This window comes from Lycium ferocissimum, chromosome 6, assembly GCF_029784015.1.
Source record: "Lycium ferocissimum isolate CSIRO_LF1 chromosome 6, AGI_CSIRO_Lferr_CH_V1, whole genome shotgun sequence".
Taxonomy (NCBI): Eukaryota; Viridiplantae; Streptophyta; class Magnoliopsida; order Solanales; family Solanaceae; genus Lycium; species Lycium ferocissimum.
The window spans coordinates 15,979,921-16,001,077 of NC_081347.1; the positions used below are offsets into that span (position 1 = coordinate 15,979,921).

Below are 21,157 nucleotides of genomic sequence, written 5' to 3' on the forward strand. Positions count from 1 at the left end.
GTCGGGCCACCGCTATGGCAGTACCGCTACTGCGGTTCTAGTGCCGCCATAGCAGTACACCAGACACCAAAAATTTCCAGCTTCCATAAGTCTCAACCTGAAATCTGACTATTACCCGAGGTCCCACATGCACAAATCAGATATGTAGACATACATAAAAACATGCTACGAACTCACTCGTGGCCTCGGAATTCCCAATGGAGTCTCGTTGACCAAGTCAACCCTCAATAGCCTAAAACCAACTTTTCAACTCAAGTCCCAAAACGCATCCGAGCGTATTGGGAACCGAACCGAACATACCAGCAAGTTACAAATGACCATCCAGAGCTCTCGAAATTGACGAATTTTTGAAAAAGGTCCATTTACCCAAAAGTCAACTTTGAGTCAAACATTTTTTACTTTAAGGCTTATTTTCACAAAAAACTATCTAATACTCATCCGATAGCCTCGGAAATCGTACCACCCATCCCTGAAAGTCAAATATATTCTAATAAAGCTCGGGAAAAAGTCAACAGGGTCAAAAGTATTGTAACGGCCAAACGGGTCGTTACACCTATGAAGCCTCTAACGTGAATAGGAAAACTAATTGTTTACCGGGACATGGCCTCGACATATCTCAACTATCTAATGTTGATTGAAAGAACAAATAACTCCCCGAATGAAGTAGGGCTCAACAACTAATTGATACCAGAATGCAACGCTCCTGGGAAAAGGTATGTAAGTACTGTGGAATAATACTAGTATGTAAAACCAACTAAAAGAATAAGTAGCTGTGGGGTGCTCGAGGGAATGGGCATTCCAAATCACAAACATAAAGTATATCTGAATACTGAAAGATGAACTGAAACTGAAACGGAATATGAGGATCATAATCACAACTATCCTTTATTGAATATGGAGGAAGCCACTTATTTTATAATTTAATTTACTATGGCCTCTGGCCCAATTATAAGTGCACAATTCTATAGCCTCGAGCCTAAATATAAGTGCACAATAATGTGGCCTTGGGCCCAAGTATAAGTGCACAATTTTGTGGCCTCGGGTCCAAGTATAAGGGCACATAAACTGCGGCCTTAGGCCCAAATGATAGTATATAAGATGTGGCCTTGGGCCCATATAACATGCGTTCATTATTTAGCAATTTATATCATGGAACTGAGAATCAGACTGTAATTCATAACATGGAATTTTGAGAATTTCTATTCTGAGACATGGAATCATGAACTGTTTATAGAATACAGAATATTAATTATTCATAAGCATTATGGGTTTTCATGACTGAGACTCATGGGATATCAAATGGAGCTCTGTACAAAATATTATGTCCATTTTACTAAAGACAGTGCGCGGCACCCCCGCGTCACGCGGGTGGCGCACGTCGGCACCCTTTCTGAATATTTTTTGTTCTTGTGCGGAGCCCATGCAATGCACGGGTGGCGTACGATTTCAGGATTCTTCAGACTTCATATCTTTTAAGTATTTAAGGTCGAGGTTTATTTCCCCAACTTCTCCAGGTGCGAAAAACATTCTAGAGAGATGTGAAACTCATCTAAAGCATCAAGAATCCTTCAAGGTGAGTTTTACTGGTGTTTTAAGGTTGATTCCAAACTCTCCAATACTCTTATTAACAAGATTAAACCTAGGGAATTCATAGATTCTTTCTTGAATCTTCATCTTGGACAAGAAATCCTAAAACCAAATTTGCAAGAATTTGATCTTGATATCAACAGGTAAGATCATTCCTATGATTCCCAATCAGTTATATCATTAATTACATGATTCTTAAATGAAAACATAGAATTTCCAAGGTAAATCCTTCTCAAGCATCCAAAGCTAGGGTTTTTGTGTTCTTCGTTAGAAACTCAGTTTAGTTCGATAGATTGAAGCGAATACAGATATATAAGGCTAACTCTCTACGTGCAGAAATGTTATTGATCTTCCCCACGCGATGTTCTTTTACTACAGATTGCTTGAGGAAAAGGGTTAAGCCCGAGTCTCGTGAAAAGCTTCTGAACTTTCATTCTTTAAACGATATAATTTCGTAATTCGTTCATGATTGTCATTCCGAATATCGTGAACCCAGTATATAATCAGTATAGACTCATGTTTATATCCCATGAGTCTCAGTCATGAAAACTCAGCATGCTAATGAACAGTTAATACTCTAAACTCTATTAAAAATTCACGTATCCATGTCTCAAGATAATAATGTTCTTTATTCCATGTTATGCATTACAGGATGGTTCTCAGTTCCTTAATATAAATTATTAAATGTTGAACACCTGTATTTGTGTCCGAGGCCACTGTTTATGTATACATATACTTGGGCTCAAGGAAATCGAATTGTGCACTTACATTTGGGTCTGAGGCCACATAATATAAACTTTCAGAAACAAGTTATTTCCCATATGCAGAAAAGGGAGTACTTATGACTATGTTTCTCATGTTCAGTTCAGCTATTGATATGTTTCAGTATTTCGCACGTTTCATGTCTATTGATTTAGGCTGCCCTTTCCCCAGCACCCCACAACTATTTATTTCTTTCAGTTTGTTTTGCATGTAAACATAATTCAAATGTATTACGTCCCTTTTTCCTGGGGCTCGCATTTCATGATGCAAATACTGATTTACAAGACGATGGATCTACTCACTGGATTCTGGTATCAGCTGCTTGGTGAGCCGCAGTTTCCTTCGGGGCGTTATCTATCTTTCAGTTATGTTAGACAGTCTAGTAGGGGGGGGGGGGGGGCTTGTCCGTAAATAGTTAGCATTCCAGTATTCTTTAGAGGCTTCATAGACTATAACAACAGTCAGTCGGAGTTTTGTAGATTTTGTGTTAGCCATGTTGGCTACATCTTTATACTTTAGACTTATTCTCATATTTAGCATTTATGATTATTCAGTCAGAAATTATAGCAGCTCATCATGTTTATAAATTACATTCCGCAAGGATTTTCCATGTTGATTCAGTCAGTGATTTGTTCGGTCACATGCAGTCAGGCATTGAGTGTCGTGTTACGTCCAGGCCCAGGTTCAGAGAGTGACGGTATAACTTTTAAATATAATATTTATTTTTATTATTTTATTTTGATAATGAAACCATATATTTTATTTAACAACTGATTTAGCGCATTTGGATCCTTACCTTATTTTTCTTTTATACTGTAGATTTAATTACTTATTGTCTAATCCTATTTCACTCTTATCCTATTTTGCAAATTAACTCCGTGCAGTAGCTTGTTTAGTTTTCATGATATAATAAGCTTGTTATCATCTCTATCACATCTTTCTGGTTATCTTGCAATAGAAAAGAGGTTACATGTACTTCTTTTCTTGGCATCTTAGGCAATCATTATGTACATGTAGGGCCGGCTCTACCTCTAGGCAAGTACGGCATATGCCTCAGGTCCCAATTTTGAGGGTCCCCATTTTACCAAGAATAAATTTTGTTCTATATTTTTTTTTAAGGAAAATTGATTATTTATGATAAAAAGTATAATATTTTTTATAAATTTTATATTATTTTAATCTCTTTACCCTTTTCAAATAGAAGAAATTAGAAAAACGTTATTTTGACTTTCTTACATTTTGTCCGATAACACTCATTATTTTATGAACTTCAACTCCTTTTGTACACTCTTTCTTTAAATTTCTGATAAATTTACTCGATCAAAAATAAGAGTCAATAGTCGAAATGTGTTGAAAAAAGTGAATTGCAAATTCTTTTTTGTTTCTTCTTAGATTTTCAAGTATTGCAAAAAATAATAATATTAAAGTAGGATATATCAAGTTATTAACTACTTGAATTATATTTTATCATTCTGAATCTCTTATTTTTATCTAAAATTTGTCAACTTATTATTTATAGAATTATTTTAATAGTTCCTTTAATGATTGTCTCAGCGGATAGATACTTTCAGCATTGAAACATATAAAATCTTACTTAAACTTAACAATTAAAAGATTATTCGAATAAATTGATTATAAAAAAATTTATTCGAATAAATCAATTATAAAAAAAATTAAGTAATAATTTTGCATCTAAAAAAGTTAGGAAAATAGATTTTGAATAAAATATATATGAATTTCGTTTAGATTTTAGGCCTCTAATTAAAGTTTCGCTTTAGGCCTCATATTATGTTTAGCCGCCCTGTGTACATGATCATGATTTTGCGAGAAATTACTATAAATCTAACATATGCAGTAGAAAAGTGTATTTAATTAAGTAAATTAATAAGTTATTGTACAATATGATATAGTCAAACTAAATAATAAGAATGCCATTAAACCACAATGAATAATAATATTTACTCAAAATTGTATCTAAATATCCAAAAAATAATGCAACATAATACAATAAAATATTATACAAGAAGATACATTTTAAAATGATGGTTAACAACCATCTAAATGACATTCATAACAAAAGCTAGAAAATTTGTGACGTGGAAAACTAGTCACTAATGAGAAATTGCATTTTTATGGCATAAAAGCATAGGCGTTCGAGCGATCAATTTCTCAATGTGTTTCTGTCTTTATAAAGATACTTCTTAATTATGAATAAGAAAAAGAATTTGTCAATAGAAAAGCCCAAGTTTAATTCCTTCTTTCTACTATATCTTTTCTCTAAATTTTCGAGATAGCTAGCTTTCATTACTTGATTCATGTGGTGTTAGGTTGACAAGAAAATAGAATATGTGAGTAGACAAATGGAATTTGCCAAAGACAGTTAGGAGAAATAATTCAAAGACTTGCACATAGAAATAAATAAATAAATATATGCAATATCCTCCTCTTATTCCTTCAAATACTTCTTGGGCACCATTGATGCTAAGAGAAAAGGAAAAATGATTCATCATTATTAGAGCACGAAGACTATAGATTTTGGAGATTTTTATACAAACATAGTCTTCTCTCTCTTGATGAACCATTTTCCCTTTTCTCTTAGTTTTAAAGGTGCCCAGGAAGTATTAGAAACATATGGAGGATATCACAAATATTTTTCAAACTACAAACTTTTCTATCTGTATGTATTTGAGTTGTTTTTTCTAAGTCTTCCGCAATAGTCTACTTTTCAGTCAACTTAAAAATACAAGAAACAAGTAAAGAAATTAGCTATCTCGTAAATTTAGAAAATAAATACAGTAGAATGAAGGAAACTTAGGCTTCATATTGGTTAACAAATTTCTTCTTATTATTCATCATTAAGAAAAATAATTTCTTTAGATAATAGACAGACGGTGAAAACTTGATCTCTTGAGTACGGTTATACTTTTACGCCATAAAGATACAGTCCCATAAATTAATGACTAGTTTTATACACTAGAAAGTTAGGTAAGATAAACTTTAGCCAAAAAGCATACTTTTAGAACATTCGCAACAAAGGAAGAAAGATTTCTTTGCCACTATAGCCAAATTATACTCATGAGACTCAAAAGTGGAATGTTTTGTGGATACAGAGAGAAGAGATTTGTGATTTGAGCGAGAGAGAGAGAGAGAGAATTTGATGTTAGAAAATGAAAATTTTAGGAGTTTCTTTTTTACCAAATAGTAGATGAACTAACCATTAGATGGAAATTCGGAAATATTGTTCGACATTTATAGTGTGACAACAAAACATTAAGAGAGATTCAAACAAATACTATGCATTCCTTTCCATCTCCAAAACAAAACAAAAATTACAGTACACCTCCATCCCACCTTACAAATTAAGCATCAACAGAGGACGATCCCTACTATTAGATTTCATTACCAACAATAAGTCTTCACAACAAAAATCTAAAAAAACAACAATAAAACTGTCATAGTTAAGCACTTAATCACGCTCGCCCCTGATAAGCCTAGTAAGATGAATGTCCTTGGGCATAATGGTCACACGCTTGGCGTGAATGGAAGAAAGATTGGTGTCCTCAAACAAACCAATCAGGTAGGCCTCAGCTGCCTCTTGTAGAGCCCACACAGCATGACTCTGGAAACACAAATCTTTCTTGAAGTTTTGGGCAATTTTACGAACAAGTCTCTGGAATGGGAGCTTCCTAATCAAGAGGTCAGTACTCTTCTGATACTTAAGGATTTCACGAAGAGCAACAGTACCAGGGCGGTATCTGTGATGCTTATTCAATCCACTTATTGTAGGAGCAAACTTACGAGCAGCATTGGTAGCAAGTTGCATCCTAGGGGGCTTTCCTCCGGTGGACTTACGAACAGTTTGTTTGGTACGAGCCATCTTTTTTATTCTTTCTTGTTTTTCTTTCTTCCTTCTTCTTCTTCTTCTCTGCTCTGTGGAGTGAACGCAAAAGAAAATTTTAGACATTTATATAGGATGAAAGGTTGAAGGAGGCAATCAATAAGTATATGTCGTCTCATTCATTAATTACCAAAGATTTATTTAGTAATCACATTACATTACTATAATTATTGGATAAGGTAAGTTAACATACTTAATTGAATGACTTAGCGTATAATTTTATTTGGTAAGTATCCTTTACATTTTGGTTTAGAATTATTTTCTTTCTCCAAGTAAAATAAGATCATTATTCGTTGTTATCTAGATATTCCATAAAAAATATACTTAAAATAACACACGAATGGAAAAGTAATTAATAGTATGAGACTTAAATTCATGCTTTGTTAGCTAAATATGTACACACTATATGGGCGAAAGTAATTCCGTGCAATGTATTAAATTAGTCAATTCTTAACAGAGGTGAGGATGAGGAAACTTATATTACAAGAAAAAGTATAAAAGAATTTGCATGAAGAAATTGATAATATCACAATAAGCTGACTCTACTCAAGTATCATATTTATAAATGGTCCGGTTAATAAAAGAAAAATATTTTTCTTACAATAGCCAATCCAGTTGTTGACTCGGATTATTATGGTCGGGTATTTTCCAATACCAAATCAAATTAAACTGAATGATAGTTGGATTTTTTTTTTACTAACAAAAGTTGTGACATATTCATTTCTCCGTGCATGCTTGACTTCATCATCGGTCTCCAGTTATTAGCTAAGAACCGCACAACGCTGCCGAGGATATCACCAGTGGCATTAGACAAACAAATGTAACTAGTTAAGATTGTTTGATGAACAAGTAAGTACTTATTTTTTAACTTCAGCATATCTATTTAAAATACATAATTAACTGGTTATTTATGAAATTTGTTTCAACAATTGATACTTATTAGTTACTTTTAATCAACTAATTCATGCGGGCTCAAAAGAACTCCCAAAATTGGCTTAAATGGATAGAAATTCAGCAAACACTGAAGCTTCGGTGATTATCAAGGGTTTCCATAATTAAAAAGAATAAGTCATTTAAGAGTTCAATCTCATCAGGAACCTTTCCTAAATAATATGACCATAGAACAACAACATTATATATGTATGTTGATCCATTACAAGAAAATTATATATTCGTTTAAAAATCTTTTTTTACATTAGTAAAAATTAATGAAAAATCTTACATTCTCCCACTTGGACAAACATAAAATTACTAATCCAGATGATAACTAACAAAAGTTGTGACATAAGTAGTATTATGCAAGAACCATGGACACCCATTATATGTTGAGTACTTCCTTCCATATCACATGCAAAAATCTATCTTGTCATAGTAATAAAAGTTATTTTTATAGCTTCCATCAAGAACATTATATATGTATGTTGATCCATTACAAGAAAATTAGTTTTTTTTTTTTTTGTGGTGACCCGTTTGGTCATTTTCACGTGACAAGATTTTGACCCGTATTATGTGTGTTTGACCCCCCCCCCCCCCCCGTTAACCCTTCCCCTAGCTCCGTTAGCGTGATATTGACCCGCAGGCATGGTTGACATGGTTCTCAAGGTCATCGGGCGAGATTTTATAGGATTTGAAGAAGTTAGGACCTTAAAGTGAAAAACCTTTGACCAATTCGAAACCCGCTTCAACGGACGGTCATCCACCAAGGCGGAAGTGCGAAAGCAGAACCTTGAGCGCGAAAGTAGGGATCGCTGAACAGATTCCCCTTTTATTTCTCAATTCGAATCATTCTTCATTCATTCACTAAATTGAAACCCTAAGAGATTCTAGAGGTGATTTACAGAGCTTGGGGGTGATTTCTTCATTGGGTAAGTTTATTTATTTAGAAAGAAATCCATGGTGGTTTTAAGGTGTTGATTAGGGAAGATGGGTTTATAAATCCTATTGTGAATTGTTGAGTTTTAAGCTATAAAAATGGATTTATTTGGTGAATCTTGCCTAATATAATCATGGAACCTTGTGAATAACTAGACTCTGAGCTTGAATCTCAATTTTGATTAGGAATTAGATTATGGGAAATGAGGGCTTCATCCCAAATTGGGGGTTTTCGATCTAATAGAGAAATTGATGGTTAATTGAGTCTTATTAGCAATTGGAAAATAGTATTGGGTTTCATCCCACATTGAGGGTTTTCAATCTAATGGGGGAAATTGATGGTTAATTGAGTCTAATTAGCAATTAGAAAATAGTATTGAACTTCTAACACGTTGGGTTACCGATTTTAATCTTGAAATTCCTATTTTTGCCCTTGTGGGCCCAATTTTCCTTCAATTAAAGAGTTGTTTCGATTCGATTAGTATTGTAGATTATTGGATATCATTAGTCTCTATTTTTCATATAGAATGTGTTGTTGAATAGACTTCGATCATTCGGAAGCTCTTCGGAAGGACAATGCTCAGGTTGGATAGTTCCTGGCACCCGCTCGACATCGAGGTAGGTTACGGTTTACCTTTCGGTTAGAATCCAATTAGTGAAGCATAAGTAGGAGTTAGATATTGACGGGGAAAGCATGATAGGCCTTCGGGTATGAAGTTGGGATGGAATTCTATTAGGTTTTTTGTTGTTGAATGTGGGCTTGTCGCCCTTTGTTATGTTGTGACTTGTGTAAGCATTCATCTCTCTTACTTATGTTACTTATCATCAAACGGGGAAAGAATCATTAGATTAGTCTTAGACTATGATGTGTGCTTATGATAAGACACGAATGAGACTTTGATTTTGATATGTTGTTGATTATGATATCTTGCATTGCATACACTCTCATTTCATATGATGCATTGATATGAACTGTGACTTGGTACTGACGATGATAAGTGAGACAAAGGAACATCCGAGGTCTTTATCGGATTGTATATGAAAGAGATGATAATCCGTGATTCGAAGTTGTTATCGGAGCGGAATGTGATATACTCGCTGCCCGAGGTTTCTAGTCGGGATAATGGAGTATTTGGCCAGTGCATTGAATTTCCTTGCATATGCATTCACTCTTACATCCATCATTCATTGATGAGTTGTACTTGGTATTGATATTGAGATGAGTTCATTGATTGATTGGTTTGTTAACTTACTTGTTTTCTTACATGTCTACTTGTTGATTCTTTCTTCATATATGGGAACCAATTGTTGTCCGCCTATGATACCTACCAGTGCATAGTGTTTGTACTGAAGCTACCTTGTTGTACTCTTTTCTGAGTGCAGAGTTTGCTGCATGTTCCACTTCAGCACCTCGTGAGTGATTTTCCTGAGGCCTTTAGTATGAGTTTCCAGGGTGAGCTACGTTCCTGATCAGCAGTCCGGAAAACTCTTCCTATTATATCTGTCCATTGTTCCGAGACAGTAGTTCAGACTTTGTTATTTGACATTTCTAGACTTATGTATATTTGGTGGCTCTTGTTCTGTACTTAGACCAAATTTTGGGGCATTTGTAGTATGATTCTGCACTTAGTAGTTATTTATATATATTGAGACTGATTAGATATTTCTGTTTCTTATGGGTATGCTTAAAATGAATGCTGAACAAGGGAAGGGTCCGCCCACCAGGGGGGTTAGTGTGGGTGCCCGCTTGACCCACGAGTTGGGTGGTGACATTTCCACAAATAGTGATTGCCTTAGTTATGACTGTAAGAGTCTCCACTGAAAGTAAAGTGGAGACTGAATATGGTGTCTCATGCATATTACACAACTTGATGATACATATGGTGATACTCGGTGGGAAATGGTTCTAGATGGAGTTATGAGATTAATAGTCGAATTGACTGAGTACCCGATGGGAAATGATTTCGGGTGGGTGTATGGACCTCACGAGTCTCCCATGGGTCACGAATCCCCATTAACAGAGCATGTGTATACTGGGCTTGTATTTGACCATTGCATAGCATATCATACCATTCTTAAAGACTGTTTATTTGCTTTATTTGAAAGATTGGATTGGTTCGTGATTATCTGTTCTAAATGTTGATTATGATAATTGGTTGAGTTGTGGGAACCCATTTATTCCTTAATTTTGGATTATTACTTTTATATTCTCATTAAGCTAACAACCATTAAAGTCTTAGAGTAAGCATTTGGAAATCCAAACCTTACCATCGTTTCAATTTAGAATCAACCGACGATGCTGCTGAGTACACATTGTTTTCTTATACTCACTCTACACTTGCTATTACATTCACTGAGACTAATACTTGGAGTTGTCGGGGTGATTTGCTTGATTGATCCATGACACCAGAGTCCATTGTTCTTTATTTTCATACTTTGTTTTATTTTCAGACGGTTGTTTTAGACTTATTCCACTTTATATCCGTATTTTTTAGAGCTTTTGTATGTATAACACCAGGTTTTGAGGGTGTACTTTCTATTTTCACATCTTTTATGGTTATATGACTTGGTTATTGACTTGATATTGCTTTCATTTTACCTATCCCCTAGTTAGTTTTTTAAAGTATATAGAATTGGCAAAGTTTGCCTACCAGGTAGGGAGTAGGTGCCTTCAAGGCTAGTGTGAATTTCGGATCGTGACAATTTGGTTTCAGAGCACATGGTTCGACGGTCACATGAGTACAAGAGTGATGTCTAGTAGAGTTTTACGGATTAATACGATGATGTTGACCTATATTTGAGAGGCTATAGGATATTTAGGAAAATTCTACGCTATCACTTCTTATCATGCATATTTGATTCTATTGGATTTTAAATTTTGTTGTTTCACTCTCTCACAGATGGTGAAGACTCGATCAACTACGGCTAGAGAGAAGGAGCTAATACCCGCTGCTAAGATGGTTGCTCAAGGTGGAGGCAGGGGGCGAGGTAAGGGCAGAACCGGTGTTGCAGTACCAGCCAGAGGTCGAGCACCAGTAGTTACTCAGGGACATGCTATAGCTGTATCTCATGAACCAGAGGTTGTTCCTGAAGATGAGCAGATTTCAGCAGACGGGTTGGACCAGCACGGGCACCACTTGGTTTCATTCCTACTCTTGTGCCTCAGAACACCTTAGTGGGGATGTTAGCTTTCTTGATGGTATCTTGGCAACCACTCCTAATGGTTCCCAGACTATGGTAAGAGCTCAGACCCCCAATCTAATGGTTGTTCCAGGATTTCAAACCTAGGGGAGCAACCAGCTGCTGGTGAAGCTCCTTAGTTCATGGGTATGCTAGTGTCTAGCGTTGCGCCACACCTAGTTGCCCGACCTACTGAGTTGAGGGAGTTGAAGGACTTGCTCGAGAAAATTTTTATCAGGCCTTGTACATCGCTGTGGGGAGCGCCTGTGTTGTTTGTAAGAAAGAAAGATGGCTTGTTACGGATGTGTATTGACTACAGGCAACTAAATAAGGTGACGATAAAGAATAAGTACTCGCTCCCGAAGATTGATGATTTATTTGACCAGTTGCAGGGTGCCAGATGTCTCTTGAAGATAGATATGAGGTCAGGTTATCATCAAGTTAGAGTCAAAGAGAAAGACATTCTGAAGACAGCTTTCAGGACCAAATATGGTCACTTTGAGTTTTATGTGATGTCATTCGGCTTAACTAATGCCCCAACAGTGTTTATGGATTTGATAAACCGCGTATTTAGACCTTTCTTGGATCATTTTGTGATTATATTTATCGATTATATTCTAGTCTACTCCCGATCAGAGGCAGAACGTGCAGAACATTTGTGTGCGGTACTCAGAGTCCTTCAGGATCAGAAGCTGTATGCAAAGTTCTCTAAATGTGAGTTCTGGTTGAACTCTATGGCTTTCCCAGGGCACATTATATCAAAAGAGGGTATCAGGGTTGATACGCAGAAGATAGAAGCCGTGAAGAATTGTCCTACACCCACGACACCGACAGAGGTTCGTAGTTTTCTAGGCTTGGCAGGTTATTACCGGATATTTGTAGAGGCCTTACAAGAGCCACTACTACAAATACTACAAGTCTGAATATGAATACAAGTCTGAAACTAGAATATCGTCTCAGAATATCAAAATAAGAGAAGTAAATAAGAAGAGGCTTCCGGGCATCAAATCCATCCAAGTGCTCACCCTGGAATGCTCATCAGACGGCCTCGGGACTCAGTTACGAACCACATAAGTCGATCCAATCATAAACTCTGCACTCAAAAAGGATGAAGCAAAGTAGAATCAGTACAACAACACATACTGAGTAGGCATCATAGGCCGACAACAGTTAGAAAATCATATATAAAAGAAAGAGACTGAAAAAGTAGGCATGCTCACAATCAGATAAAACTCAACACAGTCCAAATATCAATTCCAGTACCAAATTACCAAGTCTAGTAAATCACCTCAAGTTCCACTATAAGTTCAAAACACAATCTCAAGAACCACTATCAAGTACACGTATCACTAAGGATCAACCAACAAGTCCAATATAATATCGTTAGTAAATATAAGATGAATGCAATGCAAATGCAATGATACACACACGCTTCGGGCGAAAAATCTCATCTCTTTGACAGTCCCATGGGGGACCGCTAAGTCCATGTACCTACTACAGAATGCACAGCCCGATCCCAAAGTCAGTGTTGCGGAACGTGGAACCCGATCCTAGTCAGTGTTGCGGTACGTGCAACCTGATCCAAGTAAGTGTTGCGGCTCACAACTCGATCCCAATATATATGTATACATGAGTGAATGCATGACAACAATGCCAATAGAAATATATGAATCAATGGTGCCACACATGGACACAAATCTCACTCACAATATCAATATCATAACCCTTCTCTCCTTTCCAACAACATCAATCATGATAAATATGCTTTCCAACACACAAGTAATCACTAAGCATTAACTCTACCATCAATCATGTGGCGACAAGCCAACAACTAAATAGAACACAATAAGGCGACAAGCCCACGTCAACAACAGTACCATCCGAAATATTCCATCCCGACTTCATACCCTAAGGTTTAAATGCTTTCTCAAAATAATCACTAACTATATATACGATCTACTAACCGAAGTCTAACCAACAAGGTAAGCCATAACCTACCTGGAAAGCTGAACAGGAGCCAAGGACTATCATACCTTAGCCTTGCCCTTTCGTAGCACCTCCAAGTACTCAAAGTCTATTCATAATCAAATTCTATATTAAAACCCACGAATACCGACACCCATAATGCTATACTTCTAGTTAGGTCAAAATCTAACTCAAGGAATTGGGGAAACGGGTCCACAAGGGTAAAACGGAATATCAAAAATTGGAATATGCAATTCAAGCTCTAGTTGATCAAACCTACTTAGCAATTGCTAAAAAAAACTCAAGATCAAGCCTAATTCAGATTTAAAGCAAAAACTCCAAATTTGGGTTTGAACCCTAATTCTTCAATCCTCAAATTAACCATTAATAATGGAAGAAATAAGCCTAACAACAAGGAATTCATCAAATTATATGGTTATACTAGTTCATTTACCACCAATTTCCATTTTAGAAGTCTAACCCATTTCAAAAATTTTAACACAAGACCCATCTTTTCTATTTAGATTCTAGTGACTCTAAGCATGAAATAGGGATCTAGGAAGGTAAATGATGCAGGCTAGGGACATAGATCTTACCTCCAAGAAGATTCAGTCCACGAGTTGCTCTATTCACCCAAAGAGTGCTTACAAAAATGATGAGAAGAAGTGATAGGGTTTAAGGGTTTTTACTAAAGAAAAAAATAGAATTCTGCCTGACATTGGCGACGGCGGTCAAAGGAACCGTCGTAGTGCACGCGCTATGGCACCACAAGGCCCGTTAAGGCGGCCATCCCTAAAACCCACAAGCCGCTGTAGCGGCAAGGACACCGCTACTGCGAGCTCGCCATGGCGGTTGGCATGACCACTATGGTGGCTCGTCACCAAAAAACAGGACCGCTATGGTTGTCTATCCCGCACTATAAGGGGATCGCTATGGCGTTTTCTAGCCTCTGCAGCACCTACACTAGATATCAGAAAGTTTTGATTTTGACAATCTCAACCCGAAATTCGACTATGACCCGAGGCCCCACAGATATAAAACAAACATGCAAACACACATCAAAACGCATTACAACCTCACCCATGGCCTCGAATTTTCCAACGGAGATCTATTTGATCAAGTTAACCCAATTGCATTAGGAATCAAACCGAACACACTACCAAGTCATAAATGACTATTCGGACCTCTTAGAATCGACGAAATTTTAAAAAAGGTTTGTTTACTCAAAAATCAACTTTGGGTCACCCGAATTCCACTTAAAGGTTCGAACCTCTAAAAGTCATACCAAAACTCGCCCGATGACCTCGGAAAAAGGTCAACAGGGGTAAAAGGGTCATTAGCACTATAACGACCTATCGGGTCGTTACAGTTTCTCTTCCCTTTTCACACTACTGACAAAGTTGACTCAGAAGGCAGCTAAGTTTCAGTGGACTGACACTTGTGAGTGGAGTTTTCAGGAGTTGATGGACAAACTGACTTCAGCGCCAGTTCTGACACTTCCAGTGGGATCAAAGGGTTATGTTATTTATTTTGATGCTTCAGGCATTGGATTGGGTTGTGTGTTGATACAGCATGGTAATGTTATCGCTTATGCTTTGAGGCAGCTGAGAAAGCATGAGTAGAATTACCCAACCTATGATTTAGAGTTAGCTATAGTGATTCATGTGCTGAAGATGTGGAGGCATTACTTATATGGTGTTCGTGTTGATATATATACGGATCATAAGAGGCTTCAATATGTCTTCAAGCAAAAGGAGTTGAATTTGCATCAGAGGTGGTGGTTAGAGCTGTTGAAAGATTATGATATTGACATTATGTATCATCCAGGGAAGGCAAATGTAGTTGCCGATTCCCTTAGTCGTAGATCTATGGTAAGCCTATCTTATTTTCGGCCATAGAAACAAGAGTTAGCTTATGAGCTTCACCAGTTAGCTGCTAGCCTAGGAGTTCTATTATTGGACTCGGGCGATGCAAGAGTTACTATTCAGGATTCAACAACCTCATCGTTGGTAGCCGAAGTTAAGGAGCGCCAGTATGAGGATCAAATGCTAGTTCATTATAGAAATACAGCTCCTCGGAAGGAGAAGTATCCATTTGAGAGTACTAAAGATGGAGTCCTCAGATATCGAGGCAGATTGTGTGTTCCAGATGTTGCAGGGTTATGCCAACAGATTATAGGAGAAGCTCATCATTCTCACTACTCTATTCATCCAGAGACAACAAAAATGTATCATTATATCAGAGAAGTTTACTGGTGGGATGGCATGAAGAAAGATATAACTAAGTTTATAGCTCAGTGCCGTAATTGTCAGCAGGTTAAGGTTGAGCACCAGAAGCCCGGTGGTTTGCTACAGAGTATAGAGATTCCAACTTGGAAATGGGAGGCGATCAATATGGATTTCATTACAGGCTTACCCCATTCTCAGCATAAGTTTGATTCGACATTATCACGACCCATTTTGCTTAGGCCGTGCGGGCACTTTCCTTTCCACCACAGTAAGCAAACCCTTATCCCAACAATGAACTAATATATAAATTGAAGAAAGTTAAGTAGCGGAAATTAATAAATACATAAGTCTCATAATATATATAGATAGATAGTAGTAAAAAGTGCGGAGGACAGTAAATACCCCCAGGGTCTAGTCTGAATAATACAAGAGCATCTAGGGAGAATAATACAATCTAGAAGTACTAATGCATAAGATATATTTCTCTGGAATAAAAGTAAGACATATAATAGGAAAGTCTTCAAGGTCAGCGGACGCCATGCTCACCCTGAAAACTCGAGTGGAAGCTGAAGAATCGATCAGCCACGGGTCAGAGAAGTAGATCCGACCTGGTACTTTGCATTCATAAAAGAATGCAGCAAGTGCAAGTCAATACAAACAACAGTACTGGTAGGCATCATCGGCCGACTAAGCATAGTTAACACAATTCAGAAAATAAAGCAGATAAGCAAATAAACCAACCAAGCATGAGACAATATAATCACAACCGAGTATCCGTCATCACTTGTGTAAGCATCTAAACTCAAATATGCCAAGTCCGAGTATATCCAATCCAATCCAATCGCCACAATAGAATCATCAAAATCCAATCATCACAACATCTCAATCAAGTCATAATGCAATGCAGTGCAATAATGGTATGAATGTGATGCAATGCCATGCAAATGAGGTGTACACATGTACTCCGGACGGAAATATCGACGTCTTGGTAGCATAACCCAGTGTGACTCGTGAAGTCTAAGTGCCACCTGTCTCGGATCTTTACCCAACAGACAGACAGGACCCTGGCTAATTGCTCATAAGGGGAGTCTCACCGGCACTACCCTAGGAAACCCGCAGAGTCCATGCACTAACAGCGATTTCGGGATAACATCAGAATAGGTCATGCAACAACGATACCGGAATAGCTCATCGAACATCGGCCATCTCACGGTCACTTTAGTAAAAGAGTTTGTCAAATATTAGTTTCACACATTCAACGATTCCGGAATTGAATCTCAGACATCGGCCTTCTCACAATCACTCAAGTAAAAGAGTTCATCAAAATATCAGTTTCATATAATTAACGATTCCGGAATGGATCTTCGGACATCGACCTTTTTACAATCACTCAAGTAAAAGAGTTTAGCAAATATCAGTTTCGCTCAATCAACGATATCGGATCATCACCAGGGTATCGGCCATGCATGAATATGAGAGAATGCATGCAATGAATATGTAAATCGATCAAGTTCAATATCACAAGTACCACAACGGGGTATGACAACAAGTATCACATCACAATGCCAATAGTGGGTATGCCAACATATATCAATAAGTCAAGTACCGATGGGTACGCCAACAATACATCCAAGTACAAATACCAACCACGGGTATGTCAATTCTATCCAACTCAAGATGACAAGAAAGAAGTCGATATTTACCAACTACACATGACATCAAACCAATACAATTGAACAATCAAGCACACATAATGGGGTGGCTAGTCCCAACACATACTAGGGCCCAATCGAAGGCAATATCCATCCCAAATTCATACCTGAGGGTTCACATGCTGTCTCCGACATTATAATCTAAATATGTGATTCACTATACGAAGTCTCACTAAAGGTAAACTATAATCTACCTGGATAGCCGAACCGCAACACCAACAACTCACTCTTTTGCCTTGCCCTTCCGCTGAAGCTCAGAACCAAAGTAGTCTAAGAATAATCGAATTCTATATTAAAAATCATGAAGATTGATACTAATCTTGCTACTATTTCAATTAGCTCAATTCCAACCCTAGAATTTGGGGAAACGGGCTCAAAAGGGTAAAACGGGAAATTCGCAGGCAAAATACCAAATTAAGTACTAGGCAATCATAATCCAACCATTAATTGCTGATTTAGCTCAATAATTAGTCTAGATTACGATTTCAAAACCCCAATTGGGTATAAACCCTAAATCTCCAAATCCGAAATTCAACGTTAAAAGTGGAAGATCTATGATTAATGAACCTAGATTAGTCAATATCTAACAAAACATCACCAATTTATTCATTAATAATCCTAGGAACAATGTTCTTCCAAACCTTATTCCAACTCTTACCACCATGAGTTCATTAAGGGAGAAGGGGGAATCTAACATGATTATGGTTTAAAGGAAGAATGAAGAAGTGAGTAGGAATTACCTCCAAGATTTTCCTCCAAATATACTTAAGGGCAGTTTCTTCAAGCTCAAATTGTTATATCTCTTGATTTCGCACGTCGGAATATTTATAAGTTGGTTGCGAAGAGTTATGGACAAGGCTACCTTCCGACTTTGATTTAGTATATGTACATATTCATATTTTGTCGGTATGGAGCGCTAAGGGTAAATTTGGAACAAGAAGGATTGAGGCTAGAAGTTGGGAAAAAAATTATTTCATAAAAAGTGGCCATGCACATGGAGGAGTAGGCCCCACCCATGATTGGCCAATTATCTCAATCCATCAAGGGGGCCTATGTGTCCATCTTATATTTGTAAGGGCCAAAAATATACATGGGTAAAAACATGACCATGCATGACTAGTCATCTTTTATTATTTAAGGAAAAATCTAGAAAAGTTTGGAGAAAATGAAGAGCATGGCCGGCCATGTGCTTGTGTTCATGGTCATGTGTATATATATATATATATATAAGTGAGGAGCAAACAAGACATATGATTCATCATTTTAAACTTGGAAAGTTCAAGAAAGAGAGAAAAAGAAAAGAAGGGAGCAAACGGCCAAGGGCTGGCCGAAACCAGCCCCTTGATCTTGTCTTGGAAAAATATTTTCTCCTTGTTTCTCTACTAATTGGAAGGCCCTCGCCGACGTGGAGTAGTTGTTAGAAGAAGAAAACCATTTGTTTTGCAAAGAGCAACCTAGCCGAGTGGGAGAAATCAAGGGAAGAAGGTGAGTCTTGATCTTTTGCATGTTTTATGGATGTTTATGCATGTTGTGATATGCAAAAATGAATGAAGTTCATAAAGTTATGGAGTATGTAGTGTAGCCGTGTGCATGATGTTGGTGAAGGCATGTGGACCAAATCTAATTTAGTGTTTGATTGATATTGTTATGGACGTTTTGAGTATGTCGTAATGTGTAAGAAAATGAATGAAATGCATGAAGTTGTGTGTGATGTTGAGGGCCGACCGGAGGCTGGTTGTTTGTGGAAGAGATGGACTAATTGTATTTGATATAATTTGGTTGTCGTATTGTGAATTCTACAATGTGAAATGAAGGTTTAATGACTTATGTTGGTGTTGCAATTGTTGTGGGCTGTTTTGAAAGTTAATATGATTCTAGTATGTTTTCTTATATTTATGAAGCTAATGTGGTAATGTATGGAATTGTTGACGTAGTATGAGAATTTGAAAGAAAGAAACGCATTATTGTCGTATTCATTAATTGGAAGGTTTCGGGTTGCATAGCATATTGTTGAATTGTCTTGAATACTTTGTGAATTGTTCGGAATATTCTTAAATTTTGTCTGGGTGGTTGTTGGTTTGGTTGTTAATTGAAATTGGCCAAGTTGAACTTGGTGGGATGGAGTATTTATAGGGGAAGTGTTTCACCGAAATTTAGGTAGATAAGTGTTACTTCAAAACTCAACTTCTATAATGCTAATTCTTGTTTGGTAAATGTGACCAAATTGTAGATTCGAGTGAATTTAGAGCTCGAGTTTGGAGTAGCGGAAAAGGCGAAAAAGGTATGTAAGGCTTTACTCTTCCTTCTATGGCATGTCCTAGACATAATAGGGTTGGATACGAGCCTCGGGGACTACTCTATCCCTAGAAACCTAAGGTTGAATTTTACCACTATTCATTCAATAGAATTGAATTAGATTTTCTATGTTTCATTGGAAAGGTAGCTTGGATATATGTAACTTTCACCGACGGCACTAGAATATCCCAAAACTTTGCTAGGTAACTTTATAAAGCCTAGGATTCTAAGGCAAGTATTCCTTCCAGAAATTCGTAAATGTCCTCCAGGTTGTCCATATGTTATAAAGACCAAATCTTAAGAGGTTGAAAGCCTTTATGCCTGAATCGATGAATATGGCTTATAATGGTAACAATGACGTCAAATATGAAGAAATGCCTATGACGAATATGTCGACGATACGTTTCTACCACGAATGTGATTACGTGAGACGTGTTAAAAGCGTCCATAACGTTCTCATTTTCAAACGTTAGAAGTAATGGTTCTAAGGCATGATTTTCTTTTTAAAAGTTTGCAAATGTTTTCCAAAATATTCATTTTTCTCCAAAAACCAAGTTTGATGATTTTGAAAGCTTTTATGACTAAAACGATGAACATGATTCTATGATGACAAGGATGATGCCAGATATGAGAAAATGTCTATGACAAATACGTCAAGGATATGTATATGCACATGGGATGGGGGAAGGGATACATGGGGGAATGGGAAGGGAAACATGTTTCATTGCCACACTGGTCGGTACCGGCTTATCACCCGGACGCGGGATGCCCGGACGCGTGATTTATGGGCGAGCCGGAGTTTTCGGCGCTATGTGGGCGAGCCGACGTCGTTCGGCGCTATGATATGATATGACACGCTATGATATGATATGACACGCTATGATATGATATGATACGCTATGATATGATATGATACGCTATGATATGATATGATATGATATGATATGATATGATATGATATGATATGATATGATATGACACGATATGACATGATATGATATGATACGATATGATATGATATGATACGCTATGATATGATATGATACGACATGATATGTTATGACAAGACACGACATGATATGAGTTCTATTCTCCATGCCTACGAAAAAGAAATGTTTTTTTTTTTAAAAAAAAAAAAAAAAAAAAAAAATATGCGTAGTATCCGGCCAAAAGGGCATTCACATGTACGGGTTACTCTCTTACCTCATTATCCGTTCTATGATCCCATGATGTTTATATTCATGCTTTATGCTGCTCATTATGCTGCTTTCTGTACCTTACATACTCAGTACATATTCCGTACTGACCCCCTTTCTTCGGGGGCTGCGTTCATGCCGCGCAGGTACACCCAGGTGAGCTGAAGACATTAGCAGAAGGTGTTCCAGCGGGATTGGCGAGCTCCATTTTCTCCAGTCTTTGCCGAGTCGGTGTATACGTGTGTTATGGTATTTGATTATGTTAGAGACTTTGCGACGCAGTCATGTATATAAGATGTCCGTTGTGAGCGGCTTCTATAAGCCGTCGTATTGCTATACATGATATTACAGATTTTGTACGGTCGCAAGTTATGTTGATTTGAAAGATATAAAATATGTTCGTTTTTCGAAAAATTTTCATTATGCATTCATGATCTGGTTAAGGGCCCATTATGACTACGA

General features: G+C 37.2%; 1 protein-coding gene across 1 annotated transcript; it reads right to left on the reverse strand.

Moving 5' to 3' along the window:
* Positions 1 to 5,815: 5,815 nt before the first annotated feature.
* Positions 5,816 to 6,227, reverse strand: LOC132059422 (histone H3.3a-like). Its single transcript, XM_059452046.1, has one exon. The coding sequence runs from the start codon at positions 6,224 to 6,226 to the stop codon at positions 5,816 to 5,818; it is 411 nt and encodes a 136-aa protein (XP_059308029.1). The 5' UTR covers position 6,227.
* Positions 6,228 to 21,157: the final 14,930 nt, after the last annotated feature.

What these genes read in the sequence shown, in the direction of transcription:
- LOC132059422 (XM_059452046.1), bottom strand. Translation starts at nt 6,226, where the DNA reads ATGGCTCGTACCAAACAAACTGTTCGTAAGTCCACCGGAGGAAAGCCC.